The following is a 20,833-nucleotide window of genomic DNA, read 5'->3' on the forward strand; positions in this document are numbered from 1 at the left end:
AAACCAAACGAGAGTTACGAGCCTAATCATCATCATGGTGGCTAGTTGTTTGTAAGCATACTCGGGCCTAAATGTTTATATGCTACGGTTATCTGTATTATATTATGTTTCAAATAAAAAACGGCATAGCTGCTTCATTTCTTCCAACTTATTTCTATTTACCCGCTTATGGATTATTTTATATATATATATATAGTTTTAATTTATATTATCATTGATTTTTTTTTATTTGGGTATGGGGTAAATCAACGCTCAAATCGGCTAGAACGAATGCTACTGCTGCGAATAAGGCGGTATTTTTGTCCAATGCTACTGGATCTTCTACCAACATTGAGTCTGCTTCTGTATGCGAATACCAAAAGTATCTATCGTTAGCATTCCATAATGATGCTCCTGGAATACCAGATTCGATCCAAGCATCGATATCAGGACATTCGGCTGGACCATCTAGTTTCATTTCTCCCAATGGTGTTAATAATCTAGGAATTAAGAAAATTAAAACATAAATAACAAATTGATTTGGGAAAAGTAGCTAATGAAATTTAAAAATTGAAACATCTATCCACTTGCCTCATTACATTTTCAAGGACACACTCTACTTCTTTCGTTCCATTGAACTTCAACCCCAAAGGCTCAAATGTTCCTACATCTGATTCCATCACAAACTGTAAATTTCTTTCGTTATTTTTAAATCTCTCGATATATTGATTTGCTCCTACTATTCCCATTTCCTCAGCTGTCCACATGATCATACTGCAATTTTCAATGAAATTACTTTTATGTTTGATATTTATTTTTAAACGGTGAGGAAATTTTATAATACGGAAACGTTTTTAGTGATGACGAAACAAAGATTAAATATAATAAAAACTCAGTAGAACGTATGTTTGTTGAGGCCTTCAATTAAAATTCTTTGTTTTTCTTACGAAATGAGTGTTCATTATTATAGCTTGTGCAATATGTTAAATAAATATAGTTTATTATTTTATTAACCGTATAGTTCGTCGGGGACGATAATTGAGCGTTTTGAGCAACTTCAGTGCAGTCCAAGCGATAAAAGCACCGCCTCCATCATCCAATGGTCCATCTGTATTGTCCCAAGAGTCTATATGTCCCGATATTACTACAACTTTTTCTGGATATTCAGAACCTCGGATTTCAGCTATTACATTTCGCGAAGTTGTCTCTCCAAGGTTCTTAGCACCCATTTTTAAATTAATTCGCAGTCTTTTGCCTGAAAATAATAAAAAAGATATTTTAAAGTATATTTAGTAAAAGTTAGCTTATTATTTTCTGTACCTCGTTCCTGTAACCTTCTGAATAGCGTTGAATCTTCTGCAGTAATACTTGCGCCCGGAATTTTCGTTACGTTTAATGTTGAGTTGAATGCATAATCCAATAATCCAGCGTGTGGCGTTGCAAAGGAAAATGGTGTTATAGATCTAGTCAAAGCAGCCACCGCACCTAATTTAGCTGCAATCGATGGCCCAAGATCTCGATATATTACGGTGTCAATATATGATACAAATTCTTGATTATAAACAACTATCTTTCCTGGTACCTAAAATATTTTGATTTTATATTTTAATATGCGAGATAGTTAAAAAATATAATAAAATGAGAATAAAAAATACCTCAGCAGATCGTGCATAGAGCTCTGCAAAATCGTTTACGACTATTACATCAGCTGTGATGCCTTCTGGAGGAGTTCCAATACTAAATCCTGATCCTACTAGCTTAATATTCTTTTTTCTTGGAGTTAAAAGCGTGGCAGATTCTTTGCCCCTAATATATTAAAAATAGTTTATTTATTATAGTACATAAGATTACGAGAAAACTATCTAATAAATATTTATGGTTTACAAACCTGACCCATACAGGTACTTTTACTACGTCACCGTAAACATTGTCAAATCCAAAAGATATTGATTTGTTAAGAACGTAGTCAATTGAATCTTCTAAGGCTTGAGTTCCGGTATGCCGAGGCCCAAATGTATCAACAAAATATGCTAAATCTTTCCATGTAACTCCTTTGTAAGAACCATTTGTTGCCATGTAAATGATACTTCCAACTTGTCGCTTGTAAGAATTAATCTCGTTGATTAAGGAATTAGACAATGGACATGAATTTGTTCGACTGCCTTTAATATTATACGCTAACACACTGCTATTAATCAGCAACGCGGAAGCGATAAAAAATTTCACAGAAGTCCACATGTTTTACTAGAATTCTATTTAAAAACAAATATGAAAAATGTAAACATATATAGAACATTAACCAAAAATGCATAATTTTTAAATTAAAAGTATATAACAATTTTAATGGTATTAAATTAACATAAGATTTTTCACCATAACATCAAATTAGATTAGATTAGAGTAGATAAGGTAATCAGATTATACAAACTCTAACATGAATTAATTATTTCTACAAATATCTTGGAAATATTCTGTACATAAGGAAAAGTTTCCTTATATGAATTTCGCAATCATTTCAGTTTCTTTGAAAGAAACAGGAAAATCAGCAATACTGATTATTGCAAATTAAAATGATTGTGAAAAAGGTCGTGATAACCTGATAAACTTTTCTTTATATTTATAACAATTTTAATTCAAATTTTTATTGTTAAACTTAATTTTCTTCTTTGCTGTTAAATAACTCAACACACGCCCGTGTATCCGGCTATAAACAGAATGCACATAAGGGAGAGTCTTATATCTTAAGAACGATTAATATTATATTTTAAGTATAATATAATTTTCCTCAAGAACCAGAAATTATTGTCAAAGAGATTAGATATTTAATTATTATTGTTACTTTTTAACCATCGTTTTGTAAATTATCATTTTTTATGCTTAACTCGATTTCACGTGAGAAGTATATTTTTATCAATAATTTTATTAAGTTATTAATATTGTAATAGGAAAGATAAAAATTATTTTTTTAATCTTTTGTTATTATTTTTATCACTTTTAGGTTATTTTTATTCTTTTGCCTTTTATAAAAGTTAACTATTGCAATATTTTTTATGATTATTTTTATTCTAACATAGCATAGTTTGTGCATTGAGAGATGTAACATAATGTCTACCTTTCAACAATATTAAGGTATAAATATTTAATTTTTATTATTGCATTACGTTCGATAAAATAGAATGTAAGAACAAAATTTGTTCAGACGAATAACACATTTATTTTGAAGTTTGGACCTGTTAAGCGAGAGAAAAAAATCAGTGGTCCTCTGTATTCCTAAGAAGCGACATTATTAATAGAATACCATATATTAAAGATATCACGGAGTTAAAATAAATAAACTAGTGGAGAAAGAAAAAAAAACGTATTCAACAAAAATAAAAAAGAAAGTTAAGGAAGAAAATTATCACATAAAAAATAATATGAGCGAAGAAGAGGTTAAAAAAATTATTACAAATACTAAAAAACTAAAAGAAAGATGCTTTTATAGGCCGTGGGCAAAGTTATTACCATACTAAATCAACTGCAGATTGGATAAAATATGATTTATGGATTTTGGATTTATGAAAACTGCACATTGTACGAAAATACGTTCGATTTATGTGGCAAATGATAAATTTCCATTTTCTTTCTATAAAGTGTATAGTATATTATTATATATGAAAATAAAAATTTATTTAATTTTTTTTTATTTGAATATGTTTTAACATAATTTTTATATCCTATCCAAAAGTACAAGTACTCTGTCTTATGGTGCAAGTCAAGTTTATACCTTGGGACATTTGTTATAATTTATCGTAAATTCAAAGAATCTACCAATTAAATAAATACAAAAAATGTGAGAGCCAATTAAATTTAAAAGGCAAATAATTTAAGCATAAAGTAAATAGATCAAGTAGTCTTATTAAACTTTTTTCTGTAAGTTATAGCACCCAAAAGAAAGGTCCCCTAAGATACAAGTCTCTCCTCTACCCTTCCTTTTATTTCAATAATAACAATGATTATTTCAGAGATTAATTGATTTACTTACATGGGTAATGTGAAATTATTACCAGAATTAATACTGCCTCTTTATACTAGCTTAGCTTTCTCAGTCAGAAGTCATGCCGCGAAACAGTATTAAACTGACGACTCTACGTACGGATTTCTTGATTTTATACCTCCGTACGTTAACACGAAAACAAAGAAATTTAACTGTTATACTCATCACACCCATCTTGTGTAAAAATATCAAAGCTCTTATCAATGCTTTAACAACAAACCGATTAAAAGTTGTCTAACCATTTGATGATAAGTTAATTTTCTTCAAAAGTAAAATATATTTCTGTTTTACCATTTGTCGGTTAGAAATTTTACTTTAAGATGAAGGCTTTCCTTTAAGCATCTGTAATGCTTCGGTATTTTTCAATCCTTCAAATAATTTTTACGTTGCATATAGTTGAATTAATTAAAATTTTTATATAATTGTACTGACGTAAAGAGTGAGTACTGGTTCGGAGAGGGTTCTACTATATAAAAACTTAACATTTACCGGAAGAAGCCCCACTTGCTATATTTATCAAATTCCTTATAATTCTAGCCAAGAAGAAATCTTTTTATCTACCGAAGGTACTTGATAAAATGGAACTTTTGGTTGACAATAAATTCACAGATATTATGCACATAAAAACTATGTTCTCTATTCTATATTTGCTACCTAATTCAAATTGCGCTACAAAAATATTTCTTGTTAACAATTTCAATTTCTATCCAGACTATCAACACTATACATATTAATCATTGTAGAAAATAATAAAAATATATTTGTATATAAACAATCTTTTTTTTTAAAATCCGATACGATCGCGTGTAAAAAAAAACAGAAATGGATCAGCTGATACCACTGCAAAAAGTTGGAACTGTAACGTTGTAATTTGCCGCTACCGATGTTACTTTCCCGCGTAATGTCACCCCACCCCTTAGGATCTAGACATGAGTATGACAGAAAATTATAAGGCTGGAAAGGAATTCCTGTACTTAACTATAATTCTATTCTATCTTTCCTGTAACATTTCATTTTTAAAATCGTGCAGGAATATTTACCTTATATATCCTATTACCCTCGTTCAACCAATAAATCTATGAATTAATTAAATAAAATGATCATACACTAATAAAATAAAAAATGCTCGTACAAAAATTCTTAATAGAACTGGTACATACTTACGGATTATTTATATATTGTAAAAAAATTAATTATGGTGGTCTGGAGGCTTTTCAATTAAATTGGGTTTATGTTCGCAACAGCCGAGTCAATTACGCCGAAACTTTCAAGCTATGCTGCCTTAATAGAGCAAAGTACGACAGAGCAGTACTTAACATCTAATGGTAATGTTATCGTTATAATACATTTTAATTATGCTTTTAAAGCAAGTATTGAGTATTATATATTATTAATTTACCGTGCAATAAGTTTCTAAGCAAACAGGAAAGAAACCCCCAGCAGTTAAGCAACATGGCCGCCGAGATCTCATAATAACAATAATCAAATCTCTCCTAAATTTTCGGCCCATCGTGGACATGGGCAATTTATACCATAATGCGGAATAAGCTGCATCGCCTATTTGGCCACTGGTCTCTATTATATTGTGACAGCTTCTCGTGAAAAACAGGAACTGGTAAAAATTTCCGGTTATATGGGCTATGAAGAGAGCTCGGCGAGCCAAGGGTCCACTAGCCTAAATCATATTAATTTATTTCCATAATTTATATAGATAAAGTTGGGAGAAAATTGCGTCAATTTTGGTAAATACTTACCAAAAGTATTTGATATCCGACCAAACAAATCAAGAAACTGAACATTACAACTTGACCAAGTATGATTAAGGAGAAGATGCTTTCCATTTTTTCGCAAAAATTTATCAGAGCCTGATGCTTCCTGATGTAACCTCTAAAGTTTTGGTAGATGATTTCTGTTGAGTCCAGATCACCTTTATTTATCTCGAATTTTGTATCTGACAGGCTATCACAGATTGTGAGAAATCTTCTGTATAGCATTTTAAATTGTCCCGCCAAGTGGACATTAAGAATGCAAAAAACGTTATCAAAACAAAAGAAACAAACTCCAACGTGGATAAGAGATAAAACCTGCATTACAGCAAACCTACACATTAATCTTGTAGTTTCTCGAATTTGCATTGAACAATATATATACGGAATTGATTATTTTTTTCTTTGTTAATACCTGAGTAATAAAAGTAATTTCATAATAAGGGGACAAAGAAAAAGGAAAATTGATCCACATTGAGAATGGCAAAACTCTGGATGACTCATTTCGTCCAATATTTTCTATAAAAATGTACTTTTTATAAAACTGTCACACTCGATATAGAATTTAATACTTTAAACAAGATATTACCAATAAGAGGATTTATTATGTAGCAACAAACAGTGGCTTGCACGAAAAACGAGGACCAGCAAACAAAGACAACGCATTTTCTTTTACATTGGGCCCAAATATTGTAGTTATGGTTATCGTAATCACAAATCCAGAAATTATTCAGAGTATAGAGAATGATGTTTGTCAAGTCCTCTCGATGGATGGATATAATTAAAATTTTGAAAAGTACCATAATTAGCGTTACCATATTGCAAGCAACGTATGTCGTATCCTGCATGCATATAACGAGTCATTTTATATTTTACTGCATCTTTCCTCCTTTATAAAGTATGCTATACAGTTTTTTATGCATTACCTAACTGTATATACGCGTTGGTAAAAGATGAGGAAATTCGAAAAGATTTTCAGAAAACTAATCGTACATACTCACGGAAAAATTGCCCCATGTGTAATAAAAGTCCAAACACTCAATGGAAACGGCGAAAAGAGTGGCACTGATGGTGTAATAGAGCGCCAAGTCTCTTCTAAGTTTCTCGCTGCTATCAGCAGCCAACCAGAAGCCGACAATTTTCATAAGGAAGGACATAACATTGATGGAAAGATCTTTCGTAATATCGGGCCTCATGTCGGTGGGATTCTGATAAGCCACGCAAGCTTTGATACATTTGCCAACGATGGCCGATTGTGGCCATTATCGTAATAGCCAACCTCACAAAAGTTCCCGGGAAAAGTTCCGTTGCCCACTGGCCACGAATCACCAACCAGACAATATAATAACCAATCTAATCATACGTGACGTTACATTATTATGTGGCATCTCTTTGATCATCTATCGACTCGGTGTACAACTCCCGCAGTTATTCTCTTTCTCTCTCTCTCTCTCTCTCTCTCCTTTTCACTATTCATGCATTTCTCAGTCAATAATAGAGCCTGGTAAGTCCACGTCAAAAGATCTAACGAGTTTTGAAAAAAATCCACATGGAACACAGTAGCTTCAGTAGCTTTTGTTAGTTATTATGCAAAGTGTTCAGACAACGCGTCTCAACTTCATAATGAAACTAAATATATCTTTTACTCATACAAATGGTAACTTTTGTCTGACTAATAATTTTCTTAGACATATTTTGAAGTAGAGTCGTTGAATTTCATTACTCAATTGCACAATAATGATATATATAATAATTATAATTAATATTACAAAACTTACGCAAAAGCTCGATGAATAATATACAAAATCTAAGGATATCAATTTTTTTTTCATTCTCTTTTTCTTTAAAAAGACGTTTGTTGCTACTTTGTGATTTTTCTAATTATATTCAAAAGATTATCAATGTTTCAGTAACTTAGGTGAGCTCCCCATCTATTTTCATGATGCCTTGTCTCATTAGAGTGAAATAAGACATTGCTGTGCTAACCACCTTTATTAATTATAATTTAATTAAAAAAAATATGTTAGTTATATGTATACGTATTTCTTGATTTTTTTTTTTTTTTGATATTTGTATCTATACCTTTGTATAAGTTGCCAAAGATACGGGAAAGAATTTAGCTGCAGTGAGAACGCAAGGACGTCTGGCCCTCATGATGATCATCGAAATATCTTTTCTCAATATTCTTCCTGCTTTGTTCATCGGCAAATTGTACCAGCCTGAGAAAAATGCTGCCATAGCAATATCGTTGCTGGTTTGCATTACGTCATTGCATGTAGAGGTGAAGGCATACAATTGAGGAATTGTCCCGATAATATGAACGATAAATATGGCACGTCTGGCTGTGGGTCCATCTGCCTGCATAATAATTCTCAAAGAAATCAACAATATATTACAAGTAAGTCTCTTTTCTCTCTATAAGTTCAAGTATTACCAAAAATGCTTGGAAGCCCACCAAGCAAATTACAATACTGAGTAGTAAAACCTGTCCCATGATTAGTAGATTAAATATTTTCTCCACTTCATCGCTGTACTTGATAAGATTCTGATGCTTTCGTATACAGTTCTTCATTCTATCGTATATTTTCGCTGTAATTTTTAAACAATCTTCCTCATCTTCCTTCTCTTCGAAATCCTTTTTCGCATAATTACGCCAGTCGCAAATCTTTAACAAATTATTTTGTAAAATCTTAAACTGACATGCCAAGTGAATGTTTATGATGTAGAGAAAATTGTCGAAGCAAAAATAGCAGACTCCTGCGTGATAAAGCGACATGATCTAAAAGTCAAAGAAAAGTGATTAAAAGAAGAAAGTAATGTCACGTTAATTAAAATATTGTAATAAGTTTAATCGTATACTTGAATAGCAAAGGTTATTTCATAATAGGGAGACTCGGAGAAAGGAAAATCGATCCTGAAATTGAATGGCAAGACTCTATCGGATATGTTTCTGCCAATATTTTCTAAATCAAGAAAAGCAAAGAATAAACTAGGATTGAGAAGTTATAAAAACAGCCGTTTGAATGATTTATTTTCGAATGTAGTAAGTTTTACCGATGATAGGTGTCAATATGTAACAGGCAATAGTAGACTGGGCTAAAACGGTAGCTGTACCAACGCTGAGCATACACTTCCAGTTGGCCCTACGGAAGAATTTGTAGCCATCCAGATCGTATTCACCAAACCAGAAATGTTTTTGCGTATACCTGATCAAATTCATGAAAGAGTGTCTATAAAAGAATGCTGTGAGCAATTTGAATAAAATCATAGCGAGCTGCGTGAGGTTGCATCCCAAATAAGCGAGGTCCTGAAAGATTAATTCCGGTGAAAAAAGAGAAACCCGTAAAAAATAATTTAAAATTGTAAAATATCAAACGAATGGATGTGTAATACTGTATAAAATGTTTATGTAATTAAAAGTACAATCGTTGATTACAAAGTAGCCCATAACTGTCACTGTAAATTTACATCGGACTGCGAACAAAACAATTGAATTTTTATTACCGCGGAATTGTTGTAAAATAATAAAAATATATAGTTACAACGATATCGCAGGTTACAATGTTACCCACGACAGTCGTTATAATTTTACAAAGTTTTTCACCAAGTACTTTAAAAGCAAGAAGTGTTTGTTTAAAAATGGCCATGAGGGAGAACTTAGTACCAGTATGAATATACAGTAATCGTTTTAATTTAGGATTAATCCGTGAATTCTAATAAGTAGATAAACTGGAGCTTACCGAAAAGTTTCCCCAAGAATAGTAAAAGTCCAAGCCTTCGACGTATGCAGCGAAGAGAATGGCAACTATCGTGTACACGAAGGTAGCTTGGCGAAGTATGCGTCCGCGTTTCGTGGAATAGAGCCAAAAACCGACACATTTCAAGAAGAAAGAAACTAAGGCGATGGATGGGTCAACTTTATTTTTTCGCATGCCGTGGCGAGATTTAAGCTCTAAGTTAATCTGAAAGCTAAAGAGTCAAGAAACTCTATCTCGTACGGATCGTATATAATATAGGGTTTGGGACACGAGAACTTAGTCCTGAAAGAAAATCACATATACGCGGCAAATTCTTATTAACGGGACACTGTAATAATCTATATAAGCCGCCTAATCATACCTGACGTTTCGCTATGCTTGACATCTCTTTGATCAGTTGTCGACTAGCTCGATAAGCGCCACTTTTAATTTTCCGCAAGTCGATATGTGGCGTTCTCCGCAGTCTCTTTCAATGATTCATCAGGCTTCTAAAAAACTTATCCATTTCTATCATATGATCCCCATTAAACGCGAGTCTTCCAAGTAATTCCAATCTCGTAGCCTAAAGTGGATGCTCTGTACGTCTGATCGTATATTTACGAATGAAAAGTTTTTCAAGTAAACCTCTCGCTACTCTATGAATACTCTACTTTGTCGAGACTATATTATTTCTATGTTGGTTTTACTGGATTTCCTCCATCTTTGCCAGGCTTTGCCTCATCAACGTAAAATAAGACATTGCTGTGCTAATCACCTTCAGTTGTTATTATTATTATTATTTCATGAAATATATTATTAATTTAAATGATTTCATTTCTGATTTTAGATATGCTGTACCTTGGTAAAAGTGGCCAAAGTTACAGGGAAAAATCTGCCAGCGGTGAGAACGCAAGGACGTTTAGCCCTCATGATGATCATTAAAATGTCTCTCCTCAGCATTCTTCCGGCCTTGTTCATCGGCAAATTGTACCAGCCTGAGAAAAATGCTGCTCTAACAATATCGTTGCTGGTCTCCATTACGCCATGGCAAGTGGACGTGAAGGTAAATAGTTGGAAAGTCGTGGCCATAATATGTACAATAAATATTACACGCCTTGTTGGTGGACCTTCTGCCTATATAGATAATAAAAAAGTTAATAATATAAGAAAATAAAGACTATTTTGTGAAAAGTAGGTATTAACCATTACTAAAATTTACCAAAAATATTTGAAAGCCAACCATACATATGACGAAACTTATTACTAAAACCTGACCCATGCTTAGAAAATTAAATATTTTCTCTACTTCTTCGCTGTACTTTATAAGCCTTTGATGACTCCGAATGCAATCTTTCAAACCATCATATATTCGTGTAGTAATTTTTAGAGCATATTCTTCATCCTCCCTGGCTAATTCACTTTCTTTCGTGTCATGATTCCAATCGCAAACTTTTGGCAGCTTTCTTTGTAAAATCTTAAACTGATATGCCAGATGAATGTTTATAATATAGAGAAAATTGTCAAAACAAAAATAACAGATTCCCACGTGGTACAGTGATAGTACCTAAAATAACAATAATTTTCTTTTTAAATATTGTGTGAAATACTTGAATTAAAATTATAATAAGAATTCTGGTCCAGTCATACTTGAATAACGAAAGTCATCTCGTAATAGGGAGATTCGGAGAAAGGAAAATCGATCCTAAAATTAAATGGCAGAACCCTGTCGGATTTATTTCTGCCTGCACTTTCTAAAAAGAGAAAGTATAGAAATTTATTTTAAAACATTATTTTAGCTGCTTATGGTCAAATTTTGTCAATTTTACCGATAATAGGTTTCAAAATATAGCAACCAACAGTACACTGAGTTAAGAAGCAAAAAATACCAAGACTGATCATGCACTGAAAATTAGCTTCACGATAGAGCTGGTAACCTTCCTCCTCGTACTCGCCATTCCAAATATGTTTTTGTGTGTATTTAATCAGATTGATAAAAGAGGTCCGATAACAGAATACTATAAGTAATTTGAACAAAACTATGGACACCTCCATTAGATTGAAACCGATATAAACGATATCCTGAAAATATATATACAACGAGTGAAAATAGGAGCAGTGGAATATAACACACAAGCTGTTTTTCAAACGACAACATACAGACCAATGCCATTTGTCTGTGGCACATACACCCTTTCTACTTGTACAGAATGCTCATGATATCCCTCCCTCTTATATTATTTCGGAAAATATAAAAAAAAAGGTATTTCCATTTAAAAATTAATTTGATATTAATATGACTTTGGTAAGACCATTCATGTTTAAGTGAATATCACTGACATTAAATTTTGGGAAAACCAAAAAGAAAACGATTTTTTTAAGTGAATATCTTCCGAAATAAAAAGGGACAAAATGATTTTTTAATGGTTTTATTTTATAATGTAATCGTTAGTTTCTACATCGTAAAATAATTATACTTATAATAAAAGTAAATAAATTATTGGCGGCGAATGGAACTTACCGAGAAATTTCCCCATGAATAGTAAAAATCCAAGCCTTCAACATAAACGGCAAAAACGAGGGCCATAATCGTGTAGAAAAATGTAGCTTGCCGGAAGACACGTTCGCGTTCCGTTGAATAGAGCCAAAAGCCTACACATTTTAGATAAAAAGAAACCAAGGTGATGGAAGGGTGAACTTTGTCGTTTCGCATGCTGTGATTAGATTAGAGAGAAATGTTAATCTGAAGAATAGTTTGAGCAGTTCATGAAGTTTTATTTGTGAAAAAATGCTGGATTGGTCATGGATTATAATAGAGAGCCCTTGACGATTTGCAATTAAGTAGCCCTGGAGGAAATTACCGGTTCACAGTCGATTCCCCTACTAACTGGATACTACTATAATAAGCTAAGTCGCGTAATTATACGTGACGTTACTGCACGTGACATCTCTTTGATCAGTTGTAGACTTGCTTGATAAACGTCACTTTTAATTTTCCAATAGTTAATAATGGCGTCCTCCAGTCTAGGTATCGGAACTATATCTACGATCGGTTGAGTTTCTGAAGAAATTCTTTCACTTCCACCATATCAGCCTCGTTAAATGTAAGCGTCCGATCCAAGTGGTTGAAGCATTTCTCTACTAAATGTCTTGAACTCTAACAATAACAAACAAAGCGTAGCATAAAGTGTGGTCGCTCAATTTTATTAATAACAGTTTAAAAAATTCTACGTTTGGAAATCTTACTCGAACGATAAAAATCGATGCTGTATAATCTCGGGTATTTAAATTTTCTTGTTAACAAGATTTTTAAGTCAAGCAATTTTCTTTTTATCGATAATTTCAGAATGAAAATCGAAGAAAAACTAAAGGCTAAAATAGGAGAAGAATGAAGGAAGAGGATAATAATTTGAGGCTAAATTGATATAGGTAAGAAGGAAACACGAACGTTTTAATATTATTGTATCATATTTATTTATTTTCTTTCTTAAGAAAATACGTATAGAGTATACTTACTCGCAACCTTTTATCTTTCATTCGGCAGGTAATGCAGCACTACCTGATGATCAGAAAGCAAAAGTGAATTTATACGCACGGTGTGGTCGACTCGAACTTCTTGCAAGTTTCAACGAGTGAATACAAGCATGTAAAAAAATGTTGGAAATACGGTTGTACTGTATTACCGCAATTCGTCACATCACATATCCATACACTATACTCAAATCGCTCATTAAACGAGGACTATTTTAAATATAGTATTACTTGCACGAGTTAACCTAATATTAGATATTTCAATAGATGAATAAAGATTAAGAGGCATCGATATTGGTAACACGTTGTTTGGTACATGCACACTTTGATACAATGCTAGACACTTATCAATTTTCATCATCAAACAGTTTTTCTTATTTAGTATGTTTCTATTATTTCATTGTTATTCGGATAGCGTTTATCCATATAATAACGTGTACCTATTAAAAGTAAATTGAAACTAAATCACACACAACTTATCAGTGGCAAAAGATTTTCCCATCGTAGTAGTAGTCTACCAAGCGAATTTCTATAGACAATATAGTGAATAATTATAAGCACAATGGATCTTTTCGCGAGTCGATCGTAATTAAAAAAGCGATTATACCCATATCGTTCATTCTGCATTTCTACGCACCTCAGACTTCGCAGTGAAATCTTTTTATACAAAGACTCGATGAATTGATTAGCTCTAAATTTACTATGATTCACGCTCCTTGCAAACCTATATAACAATTGATTTTTCATTATTGTGCAAGCATAAGAGCATAATCAAACAACAAAATACATTATTATTTCGCTCTTTCCACATTCTTTCATACGTTTCCTATTGTAATATATATATATATATATATATTTATACGCCTACGTACCCAAATTAATTTATGACACTCTGAGGAAAACGCGTAACGATTAAGAATTTTCTTAAGCATCCAATGAACATTAGAGCAAAGCAAATTCGCGATGTCGATAACGCCTAAAAGCACATATAAACATTTTAGACAGCCGCTGATTATCAATAATCGTGTGTTTTTTCTGCTCCACCTAAATACCTAACCTTGACAGTACAGTTAAATAAATGGAATAAATGATTTCCAGTTTTAGAACAATCCTGTTTATTCACAACAAACAAGATCAGACTGATCTATTTCAAACTAGACTTCCAGAATCAACTTTTGTTCTCTTTTTTAGCCATTTTTAGGCTCAACACAATTATACATATAGCCGAAAAGTGAGAGATAAACAATAGGAGAGTAGAAATGTACTTTAGTTTTCACTTTACGTCTTTCATTTGTTTAGCTTATCTTATACATGAATTATTTACAGAGAAATATCTTGATAAGATGCGAATTTCATAAACTTACATCTAGCTCATTTTGACGCTAAGATTAAAATGATATTAACGTACAAACGGTCGGACAATGCGGTAGATAAATATTTCTGAAATATCTTAAAACGATACAGGGCATTCGGTACAGAGAATCCTTTAAGAAATCTTTCGTGCCCTTACAAAATTTGCATGTAAACCGTACCTATTGTTTAATGTAAACCTCTACAATATTAGAGCAAAGTGGTAGCAGTCGTGGTTTATCCCCAAATGGTCATGGTATAAGAGTTCAATCGTTTGCTTTTACATATTTAATGTTTAAAGATACGCGGTAATAATATCAGGTACACAGCTCTGTTCCATCTGGACTTGTAAGAGTGATGCACGGCTCCAGTTCCTATTAGTATATGTATTACGATCTAGATATTAAGCTTGCACTTCCTCTCGCTCGACTCGTGATTGTTGTTCGCTCTTGGAAACCCTTGATTTTACATTTACCTACTAAATACGTTCCTCGATCAAACAGCTTTAAGCGAAATTCCTTTAGTCAAAGAAAATTTGAAATGCCTTACTCTATTGTATTGGCTACGTATATCTCAACACAGTAATATTAATGTGAGAATGTGTACTGGTATATGTGCATACTGTCAACGGTATCTTTCCATAATTTTTATCATTTTTGTACGACTTGGTGCAGCACACATTCTCACTTGATCGTTATCGTGTTGGTACGTAAATAGCGAAGAACATTCAAGTTTTGTCAAGTCAAGCAACGTTGCGATATCGCGAGATTTTTGCTTCGTCATTGTATATCTGCCAATTTCTACGTTGGTGAGCACTCGTGGTTGTAGCGGGGGAACAAAAATCCCGCGATATCGCAACGTCCAAGTCAAGTTCTGTACAAAACGATACCAAGTAGGATCGAAAGAAACGTAATTTACTCTATGCTAAACGTCACTTAATATATATAAGTAAGAGAAACTTAATAATTAAAGGTACAATTCAGTAGATAAAGCGGGTGATTCGAATTTTTATGCAATATTGAAAGCTTGGGCTTCTAACGAGACAAAAACTGATAACTAATATTTAGTTTTAGAGTTCGATATGGCGTACAGGCGGAGTGCGGATAGTAAGTATAAGGCAAGGTTAGGTAATTAAATAGGCGGCTTTTTTTCAATATTGTCAAGCATGTTTTTGTCTTTTCTTGTTTTTTTCTCGGCGGCGTGATAATTTTAAAGATTCGCATTACAATTTTTGAACGGAGAATCTTCTCTCTGGAGCGAAAGATAATAAATTTCTATGTATATCTTTATGCGATTATCAAGATAATCAAGCAGGTTACGATTGAAAATTGGTAGCTGCTTTTACAGAGAGAGCTCGTAGCCTTAGACTGGCATAATTTTACCGAGGTGTGTTTCTTTGGTTTAAATAATAGTATGTATACATGTAGTGTATAGTATATGTGTGAAACGACATACTTTTACAAAAAGATGCATTCGCATATTAATACAGAGCATATCAATAATTTATCGAATGATATGCTTATTATATATATAAAACGTAATAACGATTTATACAATGAATATTTTTCCTTATTGCTCGTTGACCCATCCCTTTACTGCAAATTTCTTACTTCTTATTCTTACGAAAAACCCAGAAACCCCCTCTGGAATCTTTTACATAGGAGTCCATACAAAAAACTAGATATTACATTAATGGATTCGAAGTTCACCGACAATATGCTTTATCAGACGCTTAAAGATTAAAAGGCTCGGACAAGCCCAATAATATTCATAATTCGATAAACAGTATTAAAGAAATTAGTTAATTCAAGTGGATGATTGAATTTGCCTCTTCTCTGTTAGTTCTTAGCAACCACAAATTACATAACAACGTTAATGGTTAATATCCATTTGTAATCAATCGACGTCACATATTTAAGCGTATGAGGGGAACGTTCAAGTTTTTTTGTTGTTTTACTTTTATCTTCTCGATACAGTTTGCAGGATTTGTATTGCATACATACGCACACATGTCCAATTAAATATATGCAGGTATGCCAAGTACGTCACGACATTAAAACTTCACATACGATATGCGTGCGTTTTATCTTTGATTTTATTGAATTGTACATATATGTATAAACTCTACATTTATATATTTATTCATGTACTATATATGTATGCAGTATAAGAATGGATTTTAATACATGGAATGCAATTAATTTGTTAATTTCGATAATATAATAATAATACATAGTACTGTATAGTCTAGTATATTCGCTGTAACTTTTCGCAAAATTCCCTCGGAATGAATTGTTTCACCCCAAAGAGCAATGAAAATATTCCTTTTAACCTATTTTGGACTTTGGTTAAATTATAGTTTATGTTTAAAAATGGCCAAATTTTATTTTACAATTCATCGATGTTAAAATTGTTTGTGAAAAATTGCATTGCACTTACGTACATCTTTACCTTAGTATTTGGAAACAAGCACTTTCTATTATTCGGACACAAATATCACAATATCATAAGAAAATATTTATGATTGAACTTTTTATCCGAATTATCGAAAAAATGATTATGGACAGTTAATAATTGCGTTACATATTCTGAACAGTATTTAATCGTCGCTGTTTTATGAAGTACAAATGTATTAATCTCGTTCAGAAGATTCACTTTCAGAAGCTCGTTAGACAATTGTTAATAAGGAGAGGCAAAAATTGAAAAATCTAACAATTATCAAGAGGGTAATAAATAATACTAAAATCTCTTAAATGTTGAAACTAAAAGACCATAAAATACGTATTTATGTGCCGCATGTACAAAGTCTAAGAAACTTCTGACGCAATTAGATATGAAACGTATTGTTTAATCACAGTTATTACGTGCAGCTGATATTTATCATCGAAGCTAATTAACCTTAAAACTATTTCCAAAACTAGGGAAGCAAAGCAAGTTTAATCGCTAAAATATTTGCATTCGTTATGCGAAAAACTTGGCGAAAGAATTTTATTCTATAAAAACAATAAAATACAGGAGAAAGCATTTTCGTGTATACTTCTTAAATACAATGATAGATATGCCTAGATTTTTAATGAGTTATCTGCGTAGAAATCTGGGAAAAAAATTTCACGTTAGATTATATAGAGAGGATTAAAAAGTTGCACAATTGCAAACTTAGCCTAATGTATTTATAGAATAAAATTGCAGTATATGCTTGCTTGAGCTACAAATTACATGACACGTACAAATAACTAATGTTTATTTGTTTCTGGTATAATTACAAATGACGCGTGAAGACCAGCTTAGAATCAATTAAACTGTAAGAAATTCTCGTGCTACCCGGATATTTAAAATTCATAAAAAACAGGGGTGTGCGTTGAAACGTGTGTGCTGCGTAGTAAAAATTATATAATAATCAATGAAAATATGGACAAAGACGACAATCGTTATGGCGAATAGAGTAACAATGGTTGGTAACGACAATTAAATATTTACATCTACATAAACAGGCGGTAGATACACAAGTTTACTCTTATTTTATATACTATTACATATCGGCTATAAATGTGCCTGGATAACTTATGCGTGTAATTTTTCACTCCTTATAAAGGTGTACTCCAATGTTTTATTATCGTCCCCTTTTTGTTCGAAAATGCGTCGCTTTACGATCGCATCGTTGAGCCCACGATGGATATGAATAAATATTCCTCGTCCCTGTACTTCACCCACAGGTTTTCTTTACGCTAAAACTCTCATTTCACGTATAAAACCTTACGAAAATAATTGCTCTATCGTAAAATCTCGCACCATTTTCGTGTCGCGTACTTTTATACTTTACAAATTTAAAGAAACTCGAACGCTAAATTTTTTTATCGCTCATCGTTGCGCCAATATCCTAAATCCTTAACCTCTTAAAACCTTTCGTCTCCTATTATATAAGACAACAAAAATCGAGGAGGTTTACGTAGTAAAAGGTATTACGCGTTCTTTTCGAATCTATACAATTAAGTAACGTCCTGGCATCATTCGATTCTTTTATAAATGACATTCTAAAAAACTGTCACTGTATAACATTCTAAAAACCCGTGCTGCTCCAATATAGAAGAAAATTCATTGTCTCAATAGGCACCCATCTTTGGAAAGCGAAATCTAATCTATTTACAGTCAATAATTATAATATTTTCCTTGTCCCTCTTTTTCTTTTTTTCCTTCAATAGAGAAATAAAATCGAATCTCTAATTCAGTATACAATGTCTAATATAATACGTGTAGAATATTTAACAAAACCGATTATACTCATTTTAATCATATTCTTTCCATAGAACTTTTACAATTAATGCAAATACAAATTCCTAACCATCAGAGCACAAACGGTATAAGGCTTGTTTGCAATCTTATTAAATAGACATAATACGCATTTACATATTACGTCATATTACACCTATACTATATAAGTCACTTTTTCTTCATCATTGGCAATTTTTCAAATCGCTCAGTATATAAATCTTCAAAACTTTTTAATAGCGCTTGCAATTATGAAAAATCGACCCCGAAGCTCAAATGTTGATACGTAGCTCGAGCCTTCTGCGTGAACCTCCTCAATTTCGATTGTTTCTTGGTATTACGATAATCATGTGGATTATACTTCTTCTTCATTTTGCTTCTTCTTATCTATTGCATCGCTATGAACCATCAACCAATATAGGTCGATCACTGACGAACCCCACGTCCAATGGAAAACTCGATAAAAAGAGGTTCGAGATAGCTGGGCGTCTTCTTATTTTGCTTATAACAATGGACCAAGAAAATATTAGCCACTTTGATTAAAAAATGACTAGTTTCGCTGTGCAGACGTGTGCATCGAAAGCAGATTAAGTCGTAGAGAGTAATGCGTAAACTTTTGAGACTCTATGCAAGAGGTTAAGCTTTCTTTGAACTGGTTCTCCCTCCAAGAAAGCTTTGCCAGTGCTGCTGCTACACGGCTCTCCGGATGAACGTACGAGATCATTATTGTCAGTGACTGCGTTCGTTCGTGCATTCGTTTCCTCCCTTCGATCACATACAATATCACAATCGCGTTACATTCCCTCCTCCAGACATTCTCGCGCACAAGCCAATGATTATAAGCTCGCGCTTACACGGATGGCTTGGTGAATAACAAAAATTGCCAAATTAAGTCGTTGCTATTTCGTGGACAAATCTGGTTACTCGTAATCTTCAGTAGTCCCATTATCGAGCGCAAGGTGGCAGTAGCGATAGGACAGAGAGAGAGAGAGAGAGAGAGAGAGAGAGAGAGAGTGTAGCAGAATCTCCTTTAATTACAGTCAGTCCGAATAATGCAACAAACCTTCACGCTTCTAGCGTGAGACTCTCTTATAATCCATTCTCGTATATGTATACAATATGGCACCTTAAGAACCTCAAAAGGTCTAAAGTCGACTAATTTCCAGTAAGAAAATATATTGTATATAGTATACATATATATCTACCAAGAGCCGATTGTGCTATAATGTGTAGGTAGAGCGTCGTACATTTTACTCTTTCATAAGGAGGTAGTGGATTTATAATAGCGTGTATGCAAATATACCAGAATCCAATGGATCCGCTTATTCTCATTTCGGTATGTTAATGGTACGGGGTATAGTTAACATTTATTATATTATAGTATATTATAATATAATAAATATACGAAGTCGAACATACACGTACGTATAGCAAATAGTATAAGTATTATATTATTATTCGTACGATATAGTATATTACGATAGATATTATGATATATACTATATATATCAGTATATCATAATCGAAATAATCAAATTTAGTTTAATTAGAAATTAAATATCAGCTTTCGAATTACATATCGGTATTACGTTGATACGATACAGGTTTAACCATTTTAATATATAGACTTTATTAGCTCGCTGGAAATACAAGGTAAGGAGGAAAGGGTGCGATAAGATTTGTTTTAGGAACATAAGATGATACCATTGGTTTGGCCTTGAAATATCATTTGAAGGTCGCAGGAAGGTCATCTTGAGTTTTTTAAATGGAGCCACCTATGTTCTATTGAATGTTCTTGTGGCTTATTTCAAAAGCTTCTCAAAACACTGTATAAATTTATTATTTAATCCAGTCGTCCACTAGATATTTCCGATTGAAATTGCATATAGGTGTGGGTTTGGCTGAAGTAGTGTGCGCGACCGCTACGCATACACAGACACACAGTCGCTCACCTACTTATAATTTCAAGTCGAAATATCTACTGAGCGACTGGAGGAAATGATAAATTCATAGTGCTGCGGAGAGCTCTTCGGATAAGCTACAAGAATATGCAATAAAAAATATGGGATTCCATTTATAAAAAAAAACTCATCTTTTGTCACCCTCAAAAGCGAATAACTCTTATGTCACGCCTTTCCCCTACCTTAATTTTCATGTACAAGAGAATCAAT

At 32.8% G+C, this 20,833-nt stretch overlaps 3 protein-coding genes across 3 annotated transcripts; all 3 read right to left on the bottom strand.

Annotated features, from left to right (window-relative positions):
- Positions 1-128: 128 nt before the first annotated feature.
- LOC136773136 (carboxypeptidase Q-like) lies at positions 129-4,102 on the bottom strand. The gene is made up of 7 exons (XM_066726567.1): positions 4,004-4,102; positions 1,868-2,231; positions 1,635-1,785; positions 1,300-1,561; positions 994-1,234; positions 571-753; positions 129-479 (listed from the first exon to the last, which is right to left on the bottom strand). The coding sequence occupies exons 2-7, from the start codon at positions 2,215-2,217 to the stop codon at positions 212-214; spliced, it is 1,455 nt and encodes a 484-aa protein (XP_066582664.1). The 5' UTR covers positions 2,218-2,231; positions 4,004-4,102; the 3' UTR covers positions 129-211.
- Positions 4,103-4,748: 646 nt separating this feature from the next.
- Positions 4,749-10,124, bottom strand: LOC136772749 (uncharacterized). Its single transcript, XM_066725876.1, has 18 exons — positions 9,901-10,124; positions 9,522-9,821; positions 8,836-9,088; positions 8,641-8,744; positions 8,216-8,560; positions 7,864-8,139; positions 7,706-7,770; positions 7,560-7,642; positions 7,252-7,353; positions 7,115-7,134; positions 6,783-7,043; positions 6,371-6,623; positions 6,197-6,300; positions 5,770-6,099; positions 5,415-5,690; positions 5,180-5,334; positions 5,056-5,091; positions 4,749-4,938 (listed from the first exon to the last, which is right to left on the bottom strand). Exons 2-16 carry the CDS (start codon positions 9,711-9,713, stop codon positions 5,269-5,271), a joined length of 2,730 nt encoding a protein of 909 aa, XP_066581973.1. The 5' UTR covers positions 9,714-9,821; positions 9,901-10,124; the 3' UTR covers positions 4,749-4,938; positions 5,056-5,091; positions 5,180-5,268.
- A 17-nt stretch (positions 10,125-10,141) lies between these two features.
- Positions 10,142-12,181, bottom strand: LOC136772750 (odorant receptor 10-like). Its single transcript, XM_066725878.1, has 6 exons — positions 12,037-12,181; positions 11,345-11,597; positions 11,166-11,269; positions 10,738-11,082; positions 10,377-10,652; positions 10,142-10,293 (listed from the first exon to the last, which is right to left on the bottom strand). The coding sequence occupies exons 1-6, from the start codon at positions 12,100-12,102 to the stop codon at positions 10,222-10,224; spliced, it is 1,116 nt and encodes a 371-aa protein (XP_066581975.1). The 5' UTR covers positions 12,103-12,181; the 3' UTR covers positions 10,142-10,221.
- Between the last annotated feature and the right edge of the window lie 8,652 nt (positions 12,182-20,833).

The sequence above is a fragment of the Prorops nasuta genome, unplaced genomic scaffold, assembly GCF_024137725.1.
Source record: "Prorops nasuta isolate Cenicafe-Biocafe unplaced genomic scaffold, Cenicafe_Pnas_1.2 PNAS00004, whole genome shotgun sequence".
Lineage (NCBI taxonomy): Eukaryota > Metazoa > Arthropoda > Insecta > Hymenoptera > Bethylidae > Prorops > Prorops nasuta.

Bases quoted from the DNA above. Each gene is read 5' to 3' on its own strand.
- LOC136772749 (XM_066725876.1), bottom strand. From the start codon at position 9,713: ATGCGAAAAAATAAAGTTGACCCATCCATCGCCTTAGTTTCTTTCTTC. The intron at 9,089-9,521 runs GTAAGCTCCAGT...TTAATCTTTCAG, and splicing joins ATTCTTGGGGAAACTTTTCG to GACCTCGCTTATTTGGGATG. The intron at 7,135-7,251 runs GTGAAAAGGAGA...ACGTATGATTAG, and splicing joins GACTGAGAAATGCATGAATA to ATTGGTTATTATATTGTCTG.
- LOC136773136 (XM_066726567.1), bottom strand. From the start codon at position 2,217: ATGTGGACTTCTGTGAAATTTTTTATCGCTTCCGCGTTGCTGATTAAT. The intron at 1,786-1,867 runs GTTTGTAAACCA...TTAATATATTAG, and splicing joins AAAGTACCTGTATGGGTCAG to GGGCAAAGAATCTGCCACGC. The intron at 480-570 runs GCAAGTGGATAG...CTTAATTCCTAG, and splicing joins GTCCTTGAAAATGTAATGAG to ATTATTAACACCATTGGGAG.
- LOC136772750 (XM_066725878.1), bottom strand. From the start codon at position 12,102: ATGGCCCTCGTTTTTGCCGTTTATGTTGAAGGCTTGGATTTTTACTAT. The intron at 11,598-12,036 runs GTAAGTTCCATT...ATATATTTTCAG, and splicing joins ATTCATGGGGAAATTTCTCG to GATATCGTTTATATCGGTTT. The intron at 11,083-11,165 runs GTATGACTGGAC...TTGTTATTTTAG, and splicing joins AGATGACTTTCGTTATTCAA to GTACTATCACTGTACCACGT.